The sequence below is a fragment of the Panulirus ornatus genome, chromosome 63, assembly GCF_036320965.1.
Source record: "Panulirus ornatus isolate Po-2019 chromosome 63, ASM3632096v1, whole genome shotgun sequence".
Taxonomy (NCBI): Eukaryota; Metazoa; Arthropoda; class Malacostraca; order Decapoda; family Palinuridae; genus Panulirus; species Panulirus ornatus.
This window is the reverse complement of record NC_092286.1, coordinates 6,970,806-6,988,558: the sequence shown is the minus strand read 5'-3', so window position 1 is coordinate 6,988,558 and position 17,753 is coordinate 6,970,806. Positions and strand designations below refer to the sequence as shown.

Below are 17,753 nucleotides of genomic sequence, written 5' to 3'. Positions count from 1 at the left end.
GGAAATTTATAAGATAATTTCAGTCTCACATTCTCACACGTCGGCCACATCACTTGGCACATTCTCACAAGACTTGTGAGTAACCAGTATTATTAAGCTCACTATCGCTGGCGTGTGTGTCTCGTCAGCTGAACAACACTGTCTCGTGTCTTTGCCATTTTCGAGATGGTCTCGTTTGGGGAGAAATACAGATCTTCGTCCAGACTCGCGGTGACCTTGAAACAAAGAGATTCATGTCGATTCACCAACACACACACACACACACACACACACACACACACACACACACACACACACAAACACACACCTTTTCTCTACTATTATGTAACATATTAAGCTTCACTGTACCGTCAGGTTGGACAGTTTCTTTACTCACCTTAATCCAATCATCCACAACACTGACGTTATAAAAGTACTTTTTTATATTTTGCAACTTTTCTAATAAGTTTCATTTTCTCTTGCTATGGCCTCTGGCGACTCCATCTTAGCATTTTTCGAAGAAGTGTTCACCCTCGACATTGTCAAACTGATTTACAAACCTTAGGTTGTGATCAAGTCAGTCCTTACTCCTCTGTCTTCAAATGTTGGTAGCATTTTTGGCCTCTAACATCATTTTTTTCTATACTGAAATTCTGCTGTCTTTACTATGGCACAACCATCTTTGTTATCTACCTCTAAACATTTTTTTTTATTAGTTCATTATCCTTTATTGCAGGCGGTGACAAATCCGAGAGGCATTTTCTAGTTTCTGGCCTAATATCTGTGGCGAATAGCTTGCAAAACATAGCCTTACTTTATGTACCTGCGTGCGAGTCTCGTATTAGCCACAAAACAGTTTTGTCTCATTTACAAGACTCTCTTAAGCACATTAGCCACAAAACAGTTTTAAAACATTTACAATACTTCTCAAGCAGAGATCTGACCTCAGATTCAGCACAGTATCAATTCCCACGTCCCCTTCTCTCTCACACACATACACACAGAATCTTGCAGAGTATTTCCCATTTGTTGATATTCATATCGAGATCCATATTTCAGTGTAGTCCTTCTTCATTAACCATATATCTACTCGGGTGGAATTTCATCAGGCATGTATCGGACGAAATCTGGAATTCGTGTAAATGTGTAAATGTGTAAATCCCTTTGTAAGTCTGTGGAATCATGGTCGTCCGTCACTTTGATCATGGTTTTGGCATTATCCGTACATACATATTCAGGTATGAATCCAGTGTGTGTGTGTGTGTGTGTGTGTGTGTGTGTGTGTGTGTGTAGGTTTGCATGTGTGGCCGTGTGCGTGTGTCTCTGTTTTTTTTTTTTGTTGGGAACAATAATTCGCCTCAAGACTTAGCAACACCGCTGGGAATATTCGACTAATACATTTATGATGAACGTCATAACATGAAACAGGTCACACCATGCAGGTCACAAGGGACAAGTCTTAACACGTAGGTCACACGGCCACAGGGTGCAGGTCATACGACACAGGCTACATGGTACGGGTCACAAGACGCAGGTCACACGACACAGGCTACATGGTACGGGTCACAAGACGCAGGTCACACGACACAGGCTACACGGTGCGGGTCACAAGACGCAGGTCACACGACACAGGCTACACGGTGCGGGTCACAAGACGCAGGTCACACGACGGGAGTCACTTGTCACAGGCCAGACGGACGGCGCTGGTCATATGGTGCGGGTCAGTTGACTGACACAGGTCACACCAGAGGTACGTCTTCTTGACCCCGTGCAGGTCAAGGTGTTGTTTGACCCCGTCGCTATTTCCCTTCACTCATCACTGCCGCCCCTCACCCACTCACTGCTACCTCTCACCCCCTCACTGCTACTCCTCATCCCTCACTGCTACCTCTCACCTCCTCACTGCTGCCTCTCACACCCTCACTGCTACCTCTCACCCCTCACTGCTACCTCTCACCTCCTCACTGCTACTCCTCATCCCTCACTGCCACTCTTCATCCCTCACTGCTACCTCTCACCCACTCACTGCTACCTCTCACCCCCTCACTGCTACTCCTCATCCCTCACTGCTACCTCTCACCTCCTCACTGCTGCCTCTCACACCCTCACTGCTACCTCTCACCCCTCACTGCTACCTCTCACTCCCTCACTGCTACCCCTCATGCCTCACTATTACCCCTCACCTACTCACTAGTAGCCCTCACACCTATTGATCCCTGTCATCTTTACCCCTCCTGAATCCATCGACGCCCCCTCTAACACCCCCCGCCAACCCCTTATTGTACCTAATTTCTCTAGTTTAAATAGATATCTTTCTTTTACAACGGACCAAATTCGTCCCGAACCCCCACCGCCCCTTTTCCTCCCTCACATCCCGTACCTCCCTACCTATCCCCCCCCCACTTCATCCTCTCCCCCACCGCCCCACTCTCTCTCTTACTCCCCCCCCTCCCCGTCCGTCCCCCCCACACCCCCCCATATATCTATCAGGTATGTACAGTCGGTCCTGCCGTTTCACACTACAATTGCTCGCCAGCCGCGAAGGTGAGTTGTCCTCTCTCTCTCTCTCTCTCTCCCTCTCTCTCTCTCTCTCTCTCTCTCTCTCTCTCTCTCTCTCTCTCTCTCTCTCTCTCTCTCTCTCTCTCTCTCTGTCTCTTATGCTTTTCCTTACTCACAACTCTTCATGTCTGACTTGCCTTTGTGTGTGTGTGTATATATATATATATATATATATATATATATATATATATATATATATATATATATATATATATATATATATATATATATATATATATATGTATGTATAGTCTTACCTGAGACTAAAAGATTTAGTTTTATGATAGTTTGCTAATACTAACATTTTGATCGTTTTCATGTGCATATTTACGCCAATTCTTCCAATGCAGGAATTATGAGAATTTTGTCACATGCCAAGAAAGAATTCACATTCATGTATGTGTCTCATATCTACAGAACTCACCTACTCACTTGCACATTCATTGAAACATAACTCACATTCAAACATTAATCTTACAAAATTTGTCACACTTGTGGATTTCCCTTTACATTTACAGGTTTCCCTCACACTTAAGGAGATCTTCTCCTCCTCACAGACTCCTCACTATGAGTAGAGACATGGCCGAAGGTCAAGGAGTCAGACATCATATCTATGGACACCGTAGAATCTTCGTGGCTCTCGTCTTGGTGGTGTTGCATGGACATACAGGTGGGTGCTAAGTCTAGGTGGGTGCTGGTGGCAGTGGTAGTGTGGACATGCAGGTGTTGGTGGGTGTGAACATACAGGTGAATGCTGGCTCTAACTGTTGTCCTGCCCACTTGCAGTGGGGCACTCGTTCTAAATGGGTGATGGTTATTCAAGTGCTCTAGACACGCATGAGGGAACTATATAGTGGTGGTTAAATCTTTGGAGAATGTAGAGAGGTAAGTGGGTGGCAGATCCAGGCGTGCGGTGGTTTAGTTCCTGTAAGACATAGGTGGGTTTATCGTTTTAAGGAGGTTGGTTATTGTTGTGACGTGCAACCTAGGTGGGTGATCGTTGTGATGGTGTTGTAGCTACACAAGGAAGTGTTGGCAAGACGTAGGACGAAAAGGTACTTCAGATACTTAAAAGAAATGTATTGTCTACGCATCTCGGGAGGTCATTTCGCACAGATCATTCACTTACCAAACTACCTCATTCAGACGTCTATAATCATGCATTTGACGATTGTTAGCCAGTGTGGAAAGCATCTTGATTAGTCTTATAGCCTAAGTTCTACAGACAAGGAACCCACGTAACTCCTTCCTTGTCTCTTCCCTGGAACCCCGGCCACTTAGCCTATCAACACCGCATGACCCAGGTATAAACCTTGTGCTTATGTCCCCATCTCGCCACAGGTATGTGTCTAACCGCCGTGGAGCTGAAGGATGGCAACTCCTCACTGTGCCTAGCTGAGGATAGGGTGCCTACTCTCGGGGAGCGATTTACCGTGTGTGCATTCCTTCGTCCCTCTCGCTCGGAAGGCCAAAGGCCCCAGGGGCAGAAGGGTCGCTGAAGGAGAGAAAGGGACCGTCGACAAGGACGGAGACGAAACCATCCTCACCCTCAACCACAACGGCATCGTCATCAGAGTCAGTAAGTCATGCTGGCCTTCACACAGCGGCACGGTCGTATGTTTACACCAAGTCACCGTTCTGTGATCATTCCTCCTGTTCTTAGACGATCCGATCCTTTTCCTGCCGAGAACGGGTCAGTTTCATCTTATTATTGGGAGTTTCTCTTTTGTCTCCATTGTTGAATCGGTCTACCATACCGTATCAACTTTACTTATACTTTCTCAAGTTTGAGACCCTTTTCTTTAGGTGGTAACCTATTCAAGTTGGTGTAGAGAGTAAGTAATCCATGGCGCGGGCATATATATATGTCCAAATCAAGGCCATTTAGATTGAAAGGAAAAAAAAAAAACTGATTACGAGGATATGAATGAAATGATACACAGTTCCTTAAGTGCTGGTAGGCCTGACATTTTAAAGGAAGGAAGGAAGGTTAGAGGAAGAGTGAAAAGATGAAAGAAGGAAGGAAGCAGAACTCCCAAGCTTCGGTTGCTATGAAGGAAGTAGATATTGTCACAAGGGTCATTTCTGGCTGGTGCAGTATGAAAGCTATGTCTGGGAAGTTGAACGAGAAACCTTAGATTTATCCTCATATCCCGTGAACTATGGTGCTCAAGGAGAGAGAGAGGGGGAAAAAATGTTACATAGTTTGCCAAACAGTCAATTATGCATGAGGACATTATCCGGGGCAACACGCCATGTGTGTTTCATAACTCTCTCCCTCATGAAGCAAAGTCAGTTTAGTACTGTTATTAGCTGTTGTTGCTCTAGATTTGTATGAGCTTATAATATACAGTGTATAAGGTATAATCATACGCAGATTGTTGATCATAAAGGTGGAGCATAGGACGCGTTAGTTGTACCGGGCAAACTCATATAACTTGTCATATAAGTGTGTCTATTATGTATATTTCTTGGACGATTAAGTACAGTCATTGGCGATGTAGGTATAGGGTATTGTATAATTGCTAAAAGTTCCCTGGATCAGAGAAGGATATGTGGTATTTTTCTAACAACTTGTTCCAAGTATATTTGGTGCACATATACGTTATATATAAGTCTCTGGGTTGGTTGTCCCATTTTCATTTTCCACACCTCTCTTCTTTTCAGAGTGGAAAGGCCGCTTGTTCTATATTTGTCGTTATCAACAACCTTTCCCTCCATTATTTAGATCAATCTGGGTGTTGCCCAACCCTCCCACATTTATGTCAAGGGTTTGATCTTCCTTAATGCCTCCACCTAAGTCCTTAGTGATCTCAAATTCTTTCTTAATCGATTTGGATCCTACGTTTTTTTTTTTCCTAGAATCTGAATTCACCTCGCCTTCCCACCTATGAGGTTCACGAATCCACTTGGGTAACCAGCCTAACACGGGTATTTGCTTTTCATTATCCTCTTCCTCTGACCCGAGGAGGAAATTATTCATACTTCTTGGGTCTAGTCGACCCCGCTCGATGTACTTTCCCCACAAGGGTTTCCAACCTTACTGCCATTACACCGAAAACCTTTAGTTTATTCAGTTTACACCTTCCCACTTTCTGTCGCCTTGACTAGTTTTTACAAAGCATTTTTCTTTTTCCTTTATGTCACAAGTTTGAATCTCGTGTCTATTTGTAGCTTTGTGGATGACTTTAGGTATACAATTGTTTCCCAGGACCTAAGGTACTTCTCCTATCCTATAACTCACCAAGGTTTACTATATAGATTCATCCACTGCGAAGTCCTCTTTCAGGTATCTGAGGCGCTCCACCTCGCTTTTGCAACTTTGCCTCCACTAAACTGGTGACATCTGGTGTTTCGCACCAGAGATGCCCAGAGTTTGTCTACGGCCAGTTAGCTATCTCGAATCTTTTCTACGTTCAGAATATTCAAGTATAATTCATGTCTATTGTTTTGAATTAAAAAAAACAAATAAATTTGTATATTTAGCGCTCATACATGAAATCAGAACTCCCTAGTTCATTTTGGTATAAATTCTATTTCTTATCCTCTGTATTTAGACCACAAATCTCATCTTCGATTTGCAGTTTCCCTCTGCACACCACTTATTTTTTCCCGAATATCGTGTAAGAGTGCGACGAAACTTGCTCCCTAAAGGGGGGGTTGACGTGTACGACACCCCCTGGAAATACCTCCCTCACATATCCTGGTTGGCATACGTTCTCTTCACTGACCTCTCAATCTTAGAATGATATTCAAGCATTCCATATATATATATATATATATATATATATATATATATATATATATATATATATATATATATATATATATATATATATGTATATATTTCACTCGCTCTAACCAGCGAAATCACCTTTATCATTCCCTTACACAGTAGATCGACATGGACGATCCCGTTGCTAAGATATATGTACACAGTGCGAGTGTGTGTGTCTGTGTGTGTGTGTGTCTGTGTGTGTGTGTGTGTGTGTGTGTGTGTGTGTGTGTGTGTGTGTGTGTGTGTGTGATGACTATTTTGTGATTATCAGGTGTGTTGTATTAAGGGGAGAGGGTTTTACACTCTCGTTGTCCCATCTCTCAATCTTGTATATGTGTATCATATGTATGCGTGCTACGCATATTTCATTATGTATTCTTCCGTGTGAATACAGGTTATGGTGTATTTAGGCTATACCATACGTGTCATGCGGTGAATAACGAATACAGCCGATATATTTCTATTGCATGAACAATACCTTTGGATGAAATATATAGTATGGGTTATATAGGATGGATACCATATATTATGGATGTCATATACAGATACCTACTGAATTGGTTATGCATTATAAGTTAGACAAGTCCTTTCATATGCAGATATATACATATATCTCCAAAGACATTCGACTGTAGTGGATGGAAGTCATGTGACGGGAAAAGTGGCGTTTGTGGAAATAATTTTTATGAGTTACGTTGCGCATAAGTTATTTAGAATGTTAGTGTGTGTATGTGTGTGTGTGTGTCGGGGTATATGATCATTAACTAATCCAAAGACAAGTGTTAGTTTCTAAGAAGTGTAATTAGAGTTACTGGAAATGATAATGATCATAATAAGGATACCATAACTAAATTGTATTAAAGAATATTGGGTTTGTGGTGGATATAGATGATAGAATTTCAAGACAAAGCAATTCCAATCAAAGTAACTCCTCTGCCTCCCTTCATGCCAGGTCTGTCCTCGTCCTTCCTGAAGGTGCAGTATAAAAACGCCTCCTACAGCAGCGAAGAACTCCTGCCAGGAGTGTGGAGGAGAGTGTGTGTCTCCAGAGATCCTCAGGCACACAGGGTGAGGTTTTTTGCAGGTGTTTCATACATTAGGTGTGGAATCTATGTCTGTTACCCTTCCTCACACTGTTTGTGAGAATACCTACTTTCACTTGTTTCTAATTACCTATTTTGTGCCTTTTATAGTTGTGGCGATCGACTGTCGTGCAGTGAAGAGGGAGGGTATCGTAATGTAAAAACAGTGCCAAGAAGAAGTTAACGTCTTTATTTACAAAGGGGAATCCAATTCCATTAGTCTGTATACGTTTTTCAAGTCTCACATCTTTCATTGTCAGTAAGCATCGTTAACCTAAAGAATAATGCAGAGGGTTTTACTAGAGACTTAACTAAATGTGGTTTTACATCAGCACATCTGAAATCATGGAGTATAGGCAATCATATCAATCAAGAATCAAGTGCTAACAATTCACAATAATGAATTTATGAATACTGCTATACTATCCGAACACACAATGTGAGGAAGAATGACAGATTTAGGTAAAGTGACTGCAGTCACAAAAGTAACCTCTTTACTACTAGCGGTGTTGCAAAAATTAATGGCTGGCTGAACTTCAGAATGTCTGGGAGACAAAACAAATGCATAAAGGGAACCTTTGTCAGTTGGTTTCTACTTCCGAATCCATTAAACTCCCAAGTACACATAATGATTGTGATAGTCTAGGTCTTAGAACGTCCGTACACCTCCCTATGTTGTCTAACTGAAGAGTTCATGGAATTTATTCAGTGGTGAGCCTGATTTGAATGAGTCGTCTTTATGTTCTTCTTTACGTATGGAAAGATTTCTTGAAGTCTTTGCAACATAAGCTACCTCACAGGTCCAACATGGTGCTTCATATGCTATAGATGAACGCAAAGTCATTGGGATCGTAACCTTATATTCAGTCAACCAGTGGGATCTAGGGGGGTTGATACTACTTTCACATTATCAATGGTGTAATTCGATCCCTCTAATTTTGAATAATGTTATCCTGGGAGTGATGTAAGCTTTATATAAGGCATTGTCATATGGTTTATCTCCTCAGAGACAATGTGTTTTGGTGTGTTCTTGATGAAATACTAATGTGTACCTTGCAACTCATAAATATTAATATATCTTTACACAAATTTCCATGTGTACCTTGCAACTCATGAACATCAATACATTTTTACACATAAGATTAAATTTTTGCTGGAGGACTTGCATGTGTATTGTGTTGATTCCGCGATTGATAGGTTCTTGCTGTAAAATGCACAGTATGAAAATTCACTTATATATCAGAGGTACGCATTCCTGACAGTGTAGTCAACCATTTCATCATTCAGTCGTCACTACGAGGACCACAAGACTCTAACTTTCACATTTACCTCTACAGATCTACGTCCGTGATCGACGCAGTTTCAGTCCGATGGACGGCAGCCAGAGCGCCCCAGTCGAGGGACCACGGGGCATCTGCCTAGGATCATCGAGTCCAGGTCACAAGTCTTTCTCTGGCGTCATCACGGCTTTTTCCATCCAGCCTTGGAGCGTGGGGCCCCAGCAAGACAGCCAAATCGAGCCCACGGACTGCAGCGCTCTCGAACCTCCCAATGCTCTCCTGACTCTAAGCTCCTCCTGGGTTCAAAGTGGTTCCGTTCGGATCGTTAATTACGACGCGGCTCAGTTTTGTGCCGAGGCCTTCACCATACTTTCCCTCAAATACTTGATAGGCCGCAGACCTCAGCTTCACGCTTGTAAAAATCTAGGTGGTCGTTTCCCTACTGCAGGGGAGGTCGAGTCTACGCCTGCGTACTACACTCAAGCCTTGAAAAGTTCCTGCATCACCAATGGAAAATTTGCTTCTTGGATGTACATGGAAACTTCGCAAGTCAAACTGCAAAGTCTGTGTCTTGTTCTTTTGAAGAACGGCAGCCTAAGCAATCATACCTGTATCAGTGAATTACAGTGTTTCCTGTGCCTTGTTCCTGTTGCCTTGCGCTACACCGTGATTGGGGGCATCAGAGCTCATGATGCAACTTATGTTCTACAGGCCACAGCAGACAGAGACCTTCACTTGGTGGGAGAGACCTCAGAGATTGTGAGAGAGGGAGACAAATGGGTCCTCCAATCCCAACTACACAGTGAGAGCTGGTACCTCAAGGGAGCTGTACTACCTGTGGGCCGTCACAAATGGCACTTCCATGACGAACGCGAACGCCTGAATGTGACGGTGACGTCCTGCGATGCGCAGGGGGAGTTCGTCTGCAGTGCGGGCGATTGTATACCTAGGAAGAGGCGGTGCGACGGCATCAAGCACTGCTTTGACGGTTCCGACGAGAGGAGGTGTGACGTTCTGAAAATGACCGAGGCCTACGATAAGTTTACCAGCCCGTGCAGCGGCAAGATGAAGTGCACCATGATGTACGGCATCTTCGTCCATTTCATCAGCGACATCACCACACAGGATGGACAGGCCTCGCTGGACATCACGCTCAGACTCGCCTGGTACGACCATCGGCTCCAGTTCAATAACCCGAGAAAGATCGAGCAGGAATTTGACTGCGACGAGATATGGCGTCCCTCTCTGATAGCCATGGCTGGCCAGGCGGAGGGGCAGATCTCCAAACTGGTTCTTTATTCGGCGACGTGTGGCGTGAACCGGAACGAAACGGACGGCCATAGATATGACCCAAGGGACCCCATGATGAGTAAGGATGAATAGGGCTATGAGTAAGAAGGTTCACGACCCAATTCTATTCTTAGGATAAGAGGAGGTGCAACGAGTCGTTTCAAAACTCTTCTTACAGGTAAGTTATCCAGGAAACGTAGATTATGTCCAATGGGATGCTTATACCACACGCCTGAGTAAGTCATCCACTGACCATTTACGATCTCCAAAATGTAAGATCTCTGTGTAGACGAGTTTCATTCGTTGTCATATCGTCTGTTTCTTATAAGTAATCTCTCGAATATCCATTGGGGCGTCTGTGTCAGTCGTCTAACTACCGTGGTCTCCATGCATCTCCAGAAGCCATAGTCACAAGACTCCCTCACAGATTCACCGTCGAATATTTCTTTCACATTTGGCCTCTTCTTCCCCCTCTTTTTCTTATTCACGTGTGTTCTTCGTTAGTTCTTTTATATAGTGCCTCCAACTCCCACTCTCAACAACATACCATCTTTAGTTCTGTCACCTACCCTCGTCATGGTTCCCCATGTTCTGTATATCATTCTCTTCGACTAAAAGGAAGATTAAGCTGATTCTTGAGATTCCCTTCTTCACAACCGTCCCTCAGTGGTGTGGACAGCAACACTCTAGAGTCTACCCACATACCTTTTCATCCACGGTGTCAGGTACTGGATTAAAGAACTGCTTTTCATGTGACTTCGATGTTAGAATGTCTCAGGATGACTTCACTCGATCTCTTTGCTGAGGCAAGATATTCATAAAGGCTTCTCACTTGATGCATTGAATCTAGAACTACCATCAAAGTTAATGAGAACAAAGACAATTTTCTCACCAGATGAATGACAAGTTTCATTACAACGGGAGACAACCACACGCCCCTTGTGGATACACAAATGTGCTTTCTATCACAGGTAAATTGGACAAGTGTATGTGATGCAATCGCTCAACACAGTTTGTGAAAAGATCTCTTATTTTACTTGCTAATAAAGCTACCATGTTGCATGATGGATTAGCTTTTAAGTGGCTCGCCTGGCAGAAGGATAGGTAGGTATCAGAAATGAGTATGCTGGTGTGTGTGTATATATTCAGATTGCTTTAGATATTACCGTAACTGTCTTTGCATGGACATCAATTGTTTCCTGTCTCTCCCTCCACCAGATATGTATTACTTGGGCTCGAACAATCTTCTCTTTTACAAGATCAAGTTCAAGGTGACATTCCCATGCAACTTCAAGCTGCAACGGTATCCATTCGGCCCTCACGTGTGCAACGTGTCCTTTTCCCTCAGAGAACGAAAGCGGAATATGTTGTTCGAGGAACGCCCATCGACCCTTCTGAACTACAGAGGTAGTGACGACCTCCTTGAATTCAAGCTAACGAAGGTGACCTTCCAGACGCTCTATCAAATAACGGAAGACGTTCGGAGTAGCATCGTCCTCTCGCTACATCTGCGGACGCAGAGTGAATTCCACATACTGAACAGCTTCGCGCCGAGCGCCCTAATGTTCTTCATCGTGCTGTCCACGCTCTTCTACCCGGTCTCCGACTTCAACGAGCGGATCATGGTGTCTCTAACGGCCCTGCTGGTGTTGGCAGCTCTCTTCACCCAAGCCAGTAGCTCGAGTGTCAAGACGCCGTACTACAAGCTGCTGGACGTGTGGTATGCGGCGCTCATCCTCCTCTGCTTCATCGTGGTCATCGTCAACGCCTCCGTCCACTCCCTCAGGCAGAAGAAGGGCGGGTCAGTCAAGGTGTCGCCGATGCTGGGACAAATCCATTACGACCAGAGTTACAGGAGAGCTGTCATATGCAACCTGGTCTCAAAGATCGTTGTCATTATTCTTTTTCTGTCACTAGTGACTCTTTTTGTCTTGTTTAGTGTCGATTTGATATAATATTAGTTCCTGATAGACAGACAACACTACATAATATGATGCACGTAACAGATTAGGTTAACTGTAGACAGTATATTAGTTCCTGATAGACACACAACACTCCATAATGTGATGTACATAACAGATAAGGTTAAGTGTAGACAATATATTAGTTCCTGATAGACAGACAACACTACATAATATGATGCACGTAACAGATGAGGTTAACTGTAGACCGTAAAATACCGCAGTGGTTATGTTCTTGCTATAACTGTGTCAAATGTAGTTACAGAAATTAGAAATATTCATACAATTATGGTACTACATAAGCTGATTCTCATCTTAGGAGGGTATACCTCTGTAAAGTATCATCTCGGCATCACTAAAGTCTACCTCAAGATTGGTTTACCGTGGTTTACATCCGTGCAAGAGTCAACGATTCACTCTTTCGTGAGCGTACATGCGTCTCCTGGGAGGGAGTCCTGCAGCGCTGTTCGTTGGAATATGGGCCATTTTGATACCTGCTTCTTCACCTACACTTTTTCGAAGCTTTGGAACTCTCTACCATCTCATGTCTTTCCCAATCCCTATGACCTGACACAGTTCAAAAGACAAGTGTTCTCACTGTCTCAAAAATTCGTAAATACTTTCCCTTGTCTTTTTTTTTCTTTCGTTTCATAATTCTCTCTATATATCAATCAGGGTCTGGCCTTGATGTGGACTTTTCCCCGTGACTGAAGCCTTCAACATAAAAGGGAAAATTACTTTTCATGTGTGACTGGAAGAGAGTTTCCTACTCATGTTGCCCCGTCTCTTAACCTTATATATATATATATATATATATATATATATATATATATATATATATATATATATATATATATATATATATATATATATATATATATATATATATATATATATATATATATATATATATATATATATATATATATATATATATATATATATATATATATATATATATATATATATATATATATATATATATATATATATATATATATATATATATGTGTGCCATGTCTTTAGTCTTATGTGTGAACACACACACACACACACACACACACACACACACACACACGCGCACACATGTTTGTGAATGTGTATATGGCTGAGTTTAAAGTTTTCAATCCGCCTCCACATGTCTGATCCACCCACCCACTTGCTGTGGTTGTGTTAGGAACATTCATGTTTTCCTTCGAAATTATGTCAAGTGCTAATAAAGGTGGAGAAGTCCAGGCTGTTTTAGGGTTCCTTTAGAGAATCATGGGACACGATTATATAGAAAATATCTCATATGCTTCCTTTATCTATTTCTTGAATCTACTCTGCATAATATTCTGTTCATTCACTTATTGGAATGAATATCATGATGGTTTTACGTAGTCTAATACACTTTGAATATTGCTTAGACTCGTTAGATGGTTGACCTTTCGAACTACCCTATGCCATGGGGTCATTATGGCTATCAACATCAAACTACTCCATCCAACATCTCGAGAAATCTTTTCAACACCTTCATCAGGAGGTGAGGACAGTTCGAAGACCTCGTACACTCTCACTGTATCTATAGCCCCCTCAACATTGCTTAGAGTGAGGGTTCGAACCATTTGGAAAAAATAACATGAATTACACATGCTGATCATGTTATATACATACATATATATATGTACTAAAAAAACACCTCATATTATTAGATATAAGGCCAAAAAGGTCTGGTTTTTGTTGAATGCGTTCTATCTATTTCTTTTTTCTTCTGCTCCCGTGGGATTTGCCTTGCATTCGCTGCAGCTTATCTAAAACGTTTACGTCAGCAGAGACCGCCAGCCGGGAATATGTGAGAGGTTCCTTTCTTTGTAACCACACAGCACTCCACCACCCACCTACCTGAAGCTACTTTTCTTTATTTTCTGCAAATGTTACGTTAGTACTACATTGCCTCGTTGGTGAATAACAGAATATCGCAAGAGTATGGCGAATTAAAGCTATGTCATTCGACTTCCTTATCCTACAGGGTTACAGCTCATGAAGGCATCCTCTTTTTTCTTTCTCTTTTCGTAAACTAGATCTAATCTGTGGCAACCTCCTTCGCTCATTATCTGGGCTTTTGAAGTTTCTCTTTCAGATTTAAAAGCTGTGGTGAAAAGATGTGGCTAGATAGTACAGTGATATTAGGTGACATCGTCTTCAAATGACATCCTCGCCAGATTACTGGAATATCTATGTTAATGTGTCGCCCACTAGTTCTAACTAGTAGTTGACTATAACGACTAGGCTTTCGGGACAGTAAGAGCAAACTATAAGCACAACCTCTACCATCTTAAGATGAAACATCCTCATAAACCAAGTTGTACCTCTATGGGTACGTGTCTATCTATTTCCTGCATTGGAACATAGAAATACATTTGCTCAGTCGACACAGAATTTGCCCCTGGTGCCTTCTCTTCCCTAGGGAGACCGTGTGTGCTCAGCACTGATCTGTCTCCGCTTGTGGCTCAAGGTTCATTAGTCTTACAGAATGAGACACTGATTAAAATCTCAGAAGGAGTGGTTGAGAGGAGCTCTTGGCTCGAGACGTTAGCCCAGGGCATGACTGAAATGATGGTTGATGTGCCCCCAGGTCTTCCTCAGTCTTCCCTCACCATTTACAGACGTTCCTGATGGATATGTCTAAACCAACAGTGGATGATTATCAGTGGGGACTTGTGATATAAACTGCCACTGTGAAGAAGGAGGGCAATATGAAATTTTCGCGATTCTTGAAGGACAATATGATATTTCGCGGGTTTTATTTTCCCTTGTTGTGAAAGCTTATGTGACACTATCTATTCGCTGATGATGGCTCTGAAACCAATTAGAAAACCAGATTGGCTGTGTAGATACGTGTCGTCGCAAAATTCAAGACTTAGTTGCTAGTGAGAGAAAATCGAGTGATTTTTCTAATTTGTCCATCACTATCTCAACAATCACGCTCTCTCTCTCTCTCTCTCTCTCTCTCTCTCTCTCTCTCTCTCTCTCTCTCTCTCTCTCTCTCTCTCTCTCTCTCTCTCTCTCATCTATATATGAAAAAAAAATCATATACATCGTCTTTTATATATTTCCAGCAGACCTCGTTGTGCTGTGATCTTTCCTCAACTTATACAATAAAAGCAAAAATGATCAAGAGTTCCAGATATTGTCTACTTCATGCGTTACTGATAGAAGTAACAGATATTGTCTACTTCATGCGTTACTGATAGAAGTAACAGATATTGTCTACTTCATGCGTTACTGATAGAAGTAACAGATATTGTCTACTTCATGCGTTACTGATAGAAGTAACAGATATTGTCTACTTCATGCGTTACTGATAGAAGTAACAGATATTGTCTACTTCATGCGTTACTGATAGAAGTAACAGATATTGTCTACTTCATGCGTTACTGATAGAAGTAACAGATATTGTCTACTTCATGCGTTACTGATAGAAGTAACAGATATTGTCTACTTCATGCGTTACTGATAGAAGTAACAGATATTGTCTACTTCATGCGTTACTGATAGAAGTAACAGATATTGTCTACTTCATGCGTTACTGATAGAAGTAACAGATATTGTCTACTTCATGCGTTACTGATAGAAGTAACAGATATTGTCTACTTCATGCGTTACTGATAGAAGTAACAGATATTGTCTACTTCATGCGTTACTGATAGAAGTAACAGATATTGTCTACTTCATGCGTTACTGATAGAAGTAACAGATATTGTCTACTTCATGCGTTACTGATAGAAGTAACAGATATTGTCTACTTCATGCGTTACTGATAGAAGTAACAGATATTGTCTACTTCATGCGTTACTGATAGAAGTAACAGATATTGTCTACTTCATGCGTTACTGATAGAAGTAACAGATATTGTCTACTTCATGCGTTACTGATAGAAGTAACAGATATTGTCTACTTCATGCGTTACTGATAGAAGTAACAGATATTGTCTACTTCATGCGTTACTGATAGAAGTAACAGATATTGTCTACTTCATGCGTTACTGATAGAAGTAACAGATATTGTCTACTTCATGCGTTACTGATAGAAGTAACAGATATTGTCTACTTCATGCGTTACTGATAGAAGTAACAGATATTGTCTACTTCATGCGTTACTGATAGAAGTAACAGATATTGTCTACTTCATGCGTTACTGATAGAAGTAACAGATATTGTCTACTTCATGCGTTACTGATAGAAGTAACAGATATTGTCTACTTCATGCGTTACTGATAGAAGTAACAGATATTGTCTACTTCATGCGTTACTGATAGAAGTAACAGATATTGTCTACTTCATGCGTTACTGATAGAAGTAACAGATATTGTCTACTTCATGCGTTACTGATAGAAGTAACAGATATTGTCTACTTCATGCGTTACTGATAGAAGTAACAGATATTGTCTACTTCATGCGTTACTGATAGAAGTAACAGATATTGTCTACTTCATGCGTTACTGATAGAAGTAACAGATATTGTCTACTTCATGCGTTACTGATAGAAGTAACAGATATTGTCTACTTCATGCGTTACTGATAGAAGTAACAGATATTGTCTACTTCATGCGTTACTGATAGAAGTAACAGATATTGTCTACTTCATGCGTTACTGATAGAAGTAACAGATATTGTCTACTTCATGCGTTACTGATAGAAGTAACAGATATTGTCTACTTCATGCGTTACTGATAGAAGTAACAGATATTGTCTACTTCATGCGTTACTGATAGAAGTAACAGATATTGTCTACTTCATGCGTTACTGATAGAAGTAACAGATATTGTCTACTTCATGCGTTACTGATAGAAGTAACAGATATTGTCTACTTCATGCGTTACTGATAGAAGTAACAGATATTGTCTACTTCATGCGTTACTGATAGAAGTAACAGATATTGTCTACTTCATGCGTTACTGATAGAAGTAACAGATATTGTCTACTTCATGCGTTACTGATAGAAGTAACAGATATTGTCTACTTCATGCGTTACTGATAGAAGTAACAGATATTGTCTACTTCATGCGTTACTGATAGAAGTAACAGATATTGTCTACTTCATGCGTTACTGATAGAAGTAACAGATATTGTCTACTTCATGCGTTACTGATAGAAGTAACAGATATTGTCTACTTCATGCGTTACTGATAGAAGTAACAGATATTGTCTACTTCATGCGTTACTGATAGAAGTAACAGATATTGTCTACTTCATGCGTTACTGATAGAAGTAACAGATATTGTCTACTTCATGCGTTACTGATAGAAGTAACAGATATTGTCTACTTCATGCGTTACTGATAGAAGTAACAGATATTGTCTACTTCATGCGTTACTGATAGAAGTAACAGATATTGTCTACTTCATGCGTTACTGATAGAAGTAACAGATATTGTCTACTTCATGCGTTACTGATAGAAGTAACAGATATTGTCTACTTCATGCGTTACTGATAGAAGTAACAGATATTGTCTACTTCATGCGTTACTGATAGAAGTAACAGATATTGTCTACTTCATGCGTTACTGATAGAAGTAACAGATATTGTCTACTTCATGCGTTACTGATAGAAGTAACAGATATTGTCTACTTCATGCGTTACTGATAGAAGTAACAGATATTGTCTACTTCATGCGTTACTGATAGAAGTAACAGATATTGTCTACTTCATGCGTTACTGATAGAAGTAACAGATATTGTCTACTTCATGCGTTACTGATAGAAGTAACAGATATTGTCTACTTCATGCGTTACTGATAGAAGTAACAGATATTGTCTACTTCATGCGTTACTGATAGAAGT

General features: G+C 41.3%; 2 protein-coding genes across 2 annotated transcripts; both read left to right on the top strand.

Annotated features, from left to right (window-relative positions):
• Positions 1 to 7,204: 7,204 nt before the first annotated feature.
• LOC139745913 (uncharacterized) lies at positions 7,205 to 10,061 on the top strand. The gene is made up of 2 exons (XM_071656583.1): positions 7,205 to 7,384; positions 8,736 to 10,061. Exons 1-2 carry the CDS (start codon positions 7,205 to 7,207, stop codon positions 10,059 to 10,061), a joined length of 1,506 nt encoding a protein of 501 aa, XP_071512684.1.
• A 1,127-nt stretch (positions 10,062 to 11,188) lies between these two features.
• LOC139745912 (glutamate-gated chloride channel alpha-like) lies at positions 11,189 to 12,706 on the top strand. The gene has a single exon (XM_071656582.1). The coding sequence runs from the start codon at positions 11,189 to 11,191 to the stop codon at positions 11,921 to 11,923; it is 735 nt and encodes a 244-aa protein (XP_071512683.1). The 3' UTR covers positions 11,924 to 12,706.
• The last annotated feature ends 5,047 nt before the right edge of the window (positions 12,707 to 17,753 follow it).